Source organism: Elephas maximus, chromosome 19 (assembly GCF_024166365.1).
Source record: "Elephas maximus indicus isolate mEleMax1 chromosome 19, mEleMax1 primary haplotype, whole genome shotgun sequence".
NCBI lineage: Eukaryota > Metazoa > Chordata > Mammalia > Proboscidea > Elephantidae > Elephas > Elephas maximus.
The window spans coordinates 13,687,354-13,697,090 of NC_064837.1; the positions used below are offsets into that span (position 1 = coordinate 13,687,354).

The following is a 9,737-nucleotide window of genomic DNA, read 5'->3' on the forward strand; positions in this document are numbered from 1 at the left end:
CAAAGAGAAATTTATTTCCTCACAGTAAAGTAGGCTAAAAGTCCAAATTCAGGGTGTTGGCTCCAGGGGAAGGCTTTCTCTCTGTCGGCTCTGGAGGAAGGTCTTTGTCCTCAATCTTTCCCTGGTCAAGGAGCTTCTCAGGTGCAGGGACTCCAGGTCCAAAGGATTCGCTCTGCTCCTGGTGCTGGTTTCTTGGTGGTATGAGGTCCCCAATTCTCTGCTTGCTTCCCTTTCCTTCCATCTTGTGAGAGATAAAAGGTGGTACAGACCACACCCCAGGGAAACTCCCTTTACACTGAATCAGGGAGGTGACCAGACTAAGGGTGGTGTTACAGTCCCACCCTAATCATCTCAACATAAAATTACAATCACAAAGTGGAGGACAACCACAAAATACTGGGAATCATGGCCTAACCAAGTTGATATGCACATTTTTGGGGGGACATAATTCAACTCACAACAGCAGGCTTCAGGCCCTTTCAGCTGCATCAGTCTTTTGCCCCTTCTCCTCCTTCCTGGGGACCTAAGTCTTCAGTTACCGCCTTCCTTCTCACCACCCACATGCGCTGTCCTTCCACCAGCCCCTTCTCTGTTCATCAAATGCTCAGGTCTCACCAGCCTAGAGTGCTTCCTTCTTCCTGGCTCACCTGTCAGAGGCCCCTTCTTCTCTTGCCTGTGCTGGCAGCCTTGAATCTGGCACTTGGGGCTCCCAGAGCTAGCTCCACTTCCCGGCTTGAAGTCTGGAGGTCCTGTTACTGATTGCCAATCTGACACAAAGGGTCCTTGTCTTTTCCCAAGTAAGAATACACCCGGAAGACAAACTTTATCTTCAGCAAGCTTTACTTTGCTTGACTCGAGCAAAAGGAGTCAGCAGAGATCTAAGCCTCTCCAAAAGACTGACTCGAAAAGGGAAGCAAGTCTAGGGCTTACTTACAGGGGTTCAGTGGAGACAATAGAGTAATGAATATTTAGTGGGCTTCTTTCAAGGGGCAGGTACTTCTCAGAATGGAGGTGCATATTAATTAGGTTGCGTGCACATCTGGGATGTAAGATGGAACCCACTGATATTGAAGATGGAGTCCTTTTGGCAGCCCTTGGCATCACTTATTATGGGATATAGTGCAAGCGCACTGATCTTTGGCACTACATCACCATCTTTGGAGAGGAGGGCTAAGGAAGGTTAAACAGCAGTCACACTTTGTTCTTCTGTGCATGTGGGAGCCTGTAAAGGGGGAAGGGACTAGAAAAACCCTGGAGATAGTAATTCAGGGGTTTCAGCATGATCTCCTGTTGACAGGGTGTGGTTCTTGTTTACCCAACTTCTAGATGATAATCTTTTAAAAGTTCTTTTGTTTGGCCACCAGCACAGTTAACCTTATCTGTCTCAGTCCTGAGGCTTTTTCTTCTGCACAGCTCTGTCCTGGGCTCTTTTCTTCCCACTCTGCCCTCCGACTGTGGGGGTTCATCCCAGGGACTGTGAAGACTCTGCCTTCAGTGTCTCCAGCCCAGAAATCTCTGCAGACTCCAGACCCATCTCCAGAAGCCTTCTGGACCCTAGTCATCTGTACGTCTGTTCCCCCAACAACTTCCCTCCTTTACCTGCACCTTCAGCCACCAGGTCCACTCCACCCTACTCCTAAGTGGTCCTCCCTTTCTGGCCTTGAGCCTCACAGTTTCCTACTGGGACCAATACAGTAGCCTCCTGACTGACCTGCCGGCCTCTGACCCAGCACACCAAGGACAGGCCATTGTTCAATGTACAGACCTGACATCACCAGTGTCTGGCTTTCACCTCTTCATCGGCCCACAGGACTATAGTCAAAGTCTTTGAACTTTGTTGAACTCATGCCCCATCAGTAAGATGTCTTTGAGCATGTGTCCCCCAATATGTATTTAATAAAGAACAACCGGTTGCCATGGAGTCAATTCCAATTCATGGCGACCTCATGTGTGTTAGAGTACAACTGTGCTCCACAGGGTTTTCAATGGCTGATTTTTTGGAAATAAATCACAAGGTGTTTCTTCCCAGGAGCCTCTGGGTGGACTTGAACCTCCGACCTTTTGGTTAGCAGGCAAGCACTTAACTGTTTGCCGCACCCAGGGGCTCCTAATACATATTTAGCTAACTGAAATATTGGAGGTTTGCGTTCACCCAGAGGCACCTTGGGAGAAAGGCCTGGTGATCTGTTTGCAAAAATCAGCTGCCAAAAACCCCGTGGCACATGGTTCTACTCTGACAAGGGCACCATCGCCATGGGTTGGAGTCAACTTGACTGTAACTTTTTTTTTAATATGTGTTTCCTTATCCCTTAATATATATGTGGCAGCCAGCTTTCAAGATGGCCCTCAATTATTCCTGCCTTCTGGTGTCCACATCTTATGTGGTCCCCTCCCACATTGACTAGGCTGACCTGCTTAACCAGTAGGGTACTGTGGAAATGTTGGACTGTTACTTCCGAGGCGAGGTCATAAAAGAAGTTGTGGCTCACGGGGGACAGGGATAGAGGGTGTCCTTCTGTCCTTCTTGATTTCAGCCCTGGGAGACCCTAAGCAGAGAACCCAATTGAGCCTTGCCGGTCATTTGTTACTCAGTGATAGGAAATGAGTACAGGGGCCCTGGCCCTGAAGACCTCGCGGGATGCCAGTTGTGCCTTCTTAAATGAATAAATGCAAAGGGCGGTGAGTTCTTCTAGTGCATACATCTACCACCACTGGGGGCATAGTTTTGCTTTTAGCCACTTTTTTGTTTCTCAGTATTAGCTCTAGTAGGGTTGCTATGAGTCGGAATCGACTCGACAGCAGTGGGTTTTATTTTTTTTCAGTTCGCGGAGGGCTTTCTTGTAAACTGGCGGCCTGGGGTATTATGCTGTTTGTTTGGCTTTCTTTACAAAGTTTTATCATCTCAAACTCCCATTCTAAAGTTCTTGGCTCTGGAGGGTGTCTCTCTGCCCTGACCCGAACACTGCTCCCTATAAGCACTGAGCTTGGGGAACATGATTATAGGATTGTTATTGTCAGTTGCCGTTCAGTTGATTTCGATTCATGGAGACCCCATGGGTTACAGAGTAGACTGCTGTGTAGGGTTTTCTTGGCCGTAATCTTAACAGAAGCAGATTGCTGAGCCTATCTTCTGCAGTGCCACCAGGTGGGTTCAAATCACCCAGCTTTATGTTTGCTGTAGAGCACAAGTCATTTATGCCCCCAGGGACCTGATTAAAGGGTACTAACCAGATTTCAAAAGCTTCCTATTCCAGTATAACATTCAAACGGAAAAATGTACCAACTGGAAGTGGACCGCGTTCTGCAGATTTACAAACAAAACACATCCAGGGAGAAGCAGAGCATTCCCTGGTCTCCCTCCCCCAGCCACCCCGCAGCCCCCGTGTTCCCTTCCGGTCACTGCTGCTGCGAGATGACACTGACCACAGCAGCCAGAGGCATTTGCCTGAGGAAACCAGATTTCTGTGAGAGTGTCACCGAACGCTAAATGAACAGCCCAGTGGTCGCCAGCCGGCCCCAGTCCCAGGCGTGTAAATGACAGTGGGGTTTTCATGACCCAGATGTACAAGGGCACACACAGAGCCTCCGTCTTTGATGTACGGATGCGTTCCTGAACATCTCACGGCAGTTAGGACTCCCAATATTCAAGGCTAACTTTCTCATTGAAATAACTACCAAGTAGGATTGGCATGACTCCACAGTCAGGATGGAAAAGGAGACTTATGAACATCTTTAATACTTTCCGATTTCCAATTAGCATAATTTTAATTCACACACTCCTCTCTGAACACAGCCCTCCCTTCCCCCGTGGGGCTGCAAAGGACCACGTTTTAGCATCTTTGGGACCCGGTCGTGCTGATGGAACGGGCTCTGGATTGAGGGGGTGGTGTGGTTCTGGGGGTTTCTGGAGGCTACCCAAATTCCAGACCTCCCTCTGCTGCTCCTTGTAGTGTGATCCTGGGCAAGCTCCTATCTTTCAGGGCCTCAGCTTGCTCGTTTGCAAAATGGAGTGTGTTCTGGGGATAAGGAAAAGCGTGAACACATGAAAACCCCAGGCAGACAGTAAGGGTCAGTGGAGGTTTGTGGGCACCAAGGCCCCTTGGTGGGCAAAGCCTGCTCTCCTGCCCCCCACCCACCTCACTGCTCAGAGGACTTCACTCCCCTGGACAGTGAAGCAGTCAGGCCCAGCGGGGAACTTGAAGGTTGAGCCCCCAGGAAGCTGGGGCCTGGGCTCAGATGCCAGGGTCACAGGCCCAGATTGGGCAACAGCAGAGAAATAGTCCCTCTGATCTTGGTCAGGGGTGATTGGAGACATTGAAAATTCTGGGAAACTCAGAGACAGGAAGTGAGGGGAGGGACAGAGAGGAAAGAGCTAACTGCACCCCGGGCCCCCTGGCCTGGCCCCGTTCCCAAGACACGCAATGAAAGTGCAGTGACTAGCGTGTGGGAGTAGGGGCGGGGGTGCAGAGCAGAAGACCCTCCTTCCAGGGGAAAGTGCAGAGGTACCCCTTCCCCCACTCCCGCCCCCACTCGCCCCTGAGTTCCAGCTCCATTTCCACTTCTGTTTACTGTCCAAAGTCCTGGGCACAGGCAATGCCAGGTCAGGCGTGCGCCGATACACAGACACGCACACAGGGCTCAGGGCCCTCGGATGGACCCTGTGCCCTCCCCTCCTTGTGTCCTGTGCTGTCCACCCACCCTAATTCTCCCAGCTTCAACCCTCTCTTTAGCCTGGGACCTGCACAGCATCGAGGGACCCAGGAGAGAGACCTCAAGACCTTTAGCAAGTAAAACGTGGGAAGCAAGGCAGGGGGAGTGAGTGAGGGGCAGGTGTAGGGCAAGGAGGGAGGAGTGGGGGTGGGGAGGACTACTTGGAGGATGGATTTTGGAAGTCAGGACTGGGCGGGAGTGGAGGAAAGAAGGAAGGCCATCCTGTAGCCACCGATAAGTCTTAGATAGAAGTTGGATCCCACACTCCAGCTCCCGCTCCATTCAGCCCCACTCAGCCTTGACCTCGGCCTCAACGCAGTCCCAGTCCAGTGCCAGCTCTATCATGACCAAGGAGTACCAAGATCTTCAGCACCTGGACAATGAGGACAGTGACCATCTTCCTCAGCTCAGACAGGGTGAGAAGATGCCTTTGCCACATTTCTGAGAGACAAGCCACCTCTGCCTCAGCCCTGGTTTCTTTCTGTGACTGTGGCCCCCTCAGGGGAGGTATAAGGTGTGGGGTTGGAGTCCCTTTCTGGGTGACAGGTGCCCAAGGCCTCTGCAAGCCACCTGACCCTTGCCATGGCACCCCCCTCAGGACCTTGGGAGGGTAGGCCCAGAGGTGTGGGAATAACTGGAAGCTGGAAAGACGATGTGACCCTGTTTGTTGTGAAGAAGTTAGGCCCCAGCCCCTCCTCCTTTCTTCTTCCAACACCCAGCCAGCCTCTGTGCATGTGTGCGTGTGTGTGTGTGTGTGTGTGTGTGTGGTGTCAGGGATCATTTGCTCAGGGGTAGGGGGAGGAGGTTTCCGTGAGGGGACTGAAGACCTAGGGCTGAGAGCTTATAAAGGAACAAAGACGTTTTAGGAGCAGAAGTCAGGGTGGCAGAGGAGGCCTGGAGCACTGAGTGGAAGGCAGGAGAAAGGGTGATTCCAGGAGAGGTATAGGTGGCAGTTTAGGGGGGTAGAGCCAGGCCTATAGAGGCCTCTGATCTGAGGGTGGATGGGGCCTTCCTGCATCAAAAACACTGGATTATTATGTGAGAGAAAAATAAAGTTCTATCTTATTGAAAACAAAATCCCCCAAACAAGCCCCTCTTCTTTCTCACGTGGGCAAGGAGTGTTGTTCTGGCTGAGCAAGGACAATATTCTTGGGGTGTAAGCATGGGCAGGAAAACCCTGGTGGTGCAGTGGTTAAGTGCTACGGCTGCTAATCAAAACGTCGGCTGTTCGAATCCACCAGGCGCTCTTTGGAAACTCTGTGGGGCAGTTCTACTCTGCCCTATAGGGTCGCTATGAGTTGGAATCGACTTAATGGCAACGGGTTTGGTTTGGTTTAAGGGTGGGCAGTGCCCTGTTCAGGGACAAGGGGCTGGAGAGGAGAAGAGGAGAGGCCCCCTGAGAGTGAGGCTCCACCCTCCAGCTCACAGAGGACAACAGGCCCAGAGGGCATCATTCTCTTTTCTCTGTGTGGGCGTAACATGAGGGGGACAGAGTCTGACTACTCTGCCTTCTCTCCTTGTGCTCAGCCAAGGAAAGGTGAGATTCCTGGTGAGAGAAAGAAATATCCTCCCCTTGCCCCATCACTGGGAGGAGCAGGATCTCCCCAGCTGACCCCGACTCCGACACTCAGACCCAATATACAAACCTCACCCTCAAGCCCATGGGTCCTGAGGAAGATCGTCAACTGCAGTGACACAGTCAGGTCAGACCACTAGGTGGCAGCAAAGGCTCAGGGTCTTGGTGGAGCCAAGCGAGATCGAAGCTTTGTACCCTTTCCTCTCCCACCTCCTGTTGCAGCTACACCCTCAGGGTCACCAACTGCCCAGATTTCTTTTTCAATCTGGGTGGTACAGTGAATGCACTTGACTGCTAAACAGAAGGCTTTCGGTTTGAGTCCACCCAGAGGCACCGTGGAAGAAAGGTTTGGCGATCTACTTTCGAAAACTCTGACATTGCAAACCTTATGGAGCACAGTTCAACCCTGAGACACATGGAGTCACCATGAGTTGGAGTAGACTCAATGGCAACTGGTTTTGGTTTTATGGGTCTTCCTAGCCTGTTAGGGGAGCTTTAGCCAGCTCCCCTCCCAGGACCCCAAAACTGCCCAGGTTCCTCTCTGCTCCTGAGCTCCTGACACCCTCTCCTCTTGCAGGGCTGCCTCCTCCCCAGCCCCTCTTGAGGCGTCTCTGCTCTGGACCCTGCCTCCTCCTGCTCTCTCTGGGCCTCAGCCTCCTTCTGCTGATCATCATCTGTGTGATTGGATCCCGAAGTGAGGGTCACAGGGGTGGGCAGGGGTGGGGCAATATCGGCACTGGCTTTTTTATTTTGGCAGGGGGACACTTACCAGTGGGAGCACTGGTGCTAGGGTGGCAGATGCAGCCCCCTCATTGGGTCCTGTTCACACCCTCTCCTGCCCAGATTCCCAGCTGCAGAAGGAGCTGCAGGTCCTGAGAGGGACATTCAGCAACTTCACAGCGAGCACTGAGGCAGAGGTCAAGGCGCTGAGTACCCAGGGTGAGGGGGCTTGGCTGGGCTAGGGGCCTGGAAATGGTGTGGACGTCGGGACCCTGAACAAGTCTCTCCCCCAGGAGACGGTGTGGGCAGAAAGATGAAGAGCCTGGAATCCCAGCTGTTGAAGCAGCAGCAGTCGATGGGTGAAGGTCAGAATGTGAGAGCGTGTGTGTGTGTGCGCGTGCGTGCATGTGTGTGTGTGTGCGCGCAGCATAAGGGCTCTCTGATCAAACAAAAGGTTCTTGGGGCAGGGGCATCAGACCCCATTGGTCTTTGGGCCCCCAGCATGACTGATCTCCCCAATGTCCATACTCATCCTCCAACCCTCTGTCCTCTCTCTCACCAGACCACTCCAACTTGCTGCTCCATGTGAAGCATTTTGTCTCTGACCTGCGCAGCCTGAGCTGCCAGATGGCCATGCTCCTGGGCAATGGTGAGGAGGCAGGGTGCCTGGCCTACTTCCCCGCCTACCGCCCCTGTAGGCAGTGCCTCAGCCCCTCCATCCTCCGTCCTCTCAGGCACTGAAAGGCCCTGCTGCCCTGTTAATTGGGTGGAGTATGAAGGCAGCTGCTACTGGTTCTCTCGTTCTGGGAAGTCCTGGCCCGAGGCCCAGAAGTACTGCCAGCTGGAGGACGCCCACCTGGTGGTGGTCACTTCCTGGCAGGAGCAGGTGCGGACCCCAGAGGGCCTCATCTGGGAGGGTGGCTGGTCTCGGGAGAAGTCACCACCACCTTCCTCTTCCCTCAGAATTTTATCCAGCACCACACAGGCTCTGTAAACACCTGGATAGGCCTCACCGACAAAAACGGGCCCTGGAAATGGGTGGATGGGACAGACTACGAGACAGGCTTCAAGTGAGTATGTGTGTTCTCCTGCAGCCTGGCTGGCCCCAGGGCCTCCTAGGGACTTGGCTAAGGGTGCACTTCCTGGGGCCCACATGTGTTCTGTCTCCTCAGGAACTGGAGCCCAGAGCAGCCAGATGACTGGTATGGGCATGGCCTCGGAGGAGGTGAGGACTGTGCCCACTTCACTGACAATGGCCGTTGGAATGATGATGTCTGTCAGAGGCCCTACCGCTGGGTCTGCGAGACAGGGCTGGACAAGGCCAGCTAGGAGCCTCCTCTCCCCCTAACTTATTTCCTCAAAGCCTTGGCCTGCTCAAGGGGTCCAGGATTGGGGATCCTCCTATCTGGGGGCCTCCTCCATCTTCTCAGGGATTTTCATCTAGAATTTTAGGGGAAGGGGGAGGATGATGTCTGAGGGATGTAGAGTGATGTTTGGAGTTATGGGGCGATTGAAACCCATGTCACTTTCTGCAATTTGCTATGAAGGTTATTATCGTCAACTGTTTTCTAGAGTAAAAAGAGAAATACACTTAGAAATTTTATAAATTGCCTAGTTATTGGGGATTAGGATTGGGAGCGGGCTGGTTGGCATGAAGAGGCCTTGGGAAGGCAGTATGGTGTCATGAGAACTGCATAGGCTTGAGCTAGGTGGCCTGGTTTTGGAGTCGGCTTTGTTTTTTACTGATATGTGAGTTTGAACAAGTTATTCTACTCTCTGGGTCTCCGCTGTAAAAGACTGTTGTTACTGGGAACCATTCTACTTATAGCAGTACCCCTAGAAGTACCACTCCAATGTGCTGAGTGCTTCAAGAGCCTTGAATGAAACTCATCGGTGTCTGATGGATTCATTGCAGTTAACAGAAGCATCAGCCACAGGCAGGCTAATAGGGAACCTTAAATACAAAGAGAAGCCCACACCCAAGAATCACCCCACACCGAGGAAACGCAGTACCATGGCAGAGAAACACCAAAACAAACAGAGTCAACAGCCAAGTAGCAGAGTTAAAGGACAAACAGATTAAGACTTTACAGACGCAGAAGGGATGATTAACAAACACTGACAAAGTATCAGCCCACAAAGAAGACCTCAGCTAATCCCCCAATAGAGCCATTCTCTGACCATGATAAAATTGTTGTAAATGATCACAGAAGTATAGACAAAAAAATTATCAACATATAAATTTCTCACCCTTTTTCTAAATAATTTTGAGTTTAGGAGAAAATCAAAATGAAAAAGTTAAGTGATTTAGAAAATAAAAACGAGATCACTCTACAGTCAAGTGTTGCTTAACTTCCATGACACGCTCCATGAAATAGGATGTTATGTAATTTGGACGTTGTGTGAACACCATATTACATCCTTAGCAAAGCTAGATGGGATTCCTTTTGTTTCACTTTCAAGTTGATACTTCTCCTTTGCCTCTTGCTGCTGCTGTCACAGCACTGGGTTTGCTGCATCTAGGAGCCATGATGCACTTCATGGTAATATTTTCAAAAGAAAATTAGAGAGCCGATGCTACCATACTCAAGAGATGTGGGATACACAAGACTAGATGTTGCTGCCTACAAGTCAAAGCATACTGTTATACGGTAAATTTTTATTTGTAAGTAGGGAAAATTCACATTAATATAATGATAGAAAGTACAGTATACCCATAAGCCAGTAACAT

At 51.2% G+C, this 9,737-nt stretch overlaps 1 protein-coding gene across 1 annotated transcript; it reads left to right on the forward strand.

Moving 5' to 3' along the window:
- The first annotated feature begins 4,914 nt into the window (after positions 1-4,914).
- LOC126062474 (asialoglycoprotein receptor 1-like) lies at positions 4,915-8,513 on the forward strand. Its single transcript, XM_049860060.1, has 8 exons — positions 4,915-5,126; positions 6,864-6,980; positions 7,130-7,225; positions 7,300-7,371; positions 7,569-7,655; positions 7,741-7,892; positions 7,970-8,076; positions 8,179-8,513. Exons 1-8 carry the CDS (start codon positions 5,054-5,056, stop codon positions 8,333-8,335), a joined length of 861 nt encoding a protein of 286 aa, XP_049716017.1. The 5' UTR covers positions 4,915-5,053; the 3' UTR covers positions 8,336-8,513.
- The last annotated feature ends 1,224 nt before the right edge of the window (positions 8,514-9,737 follow it).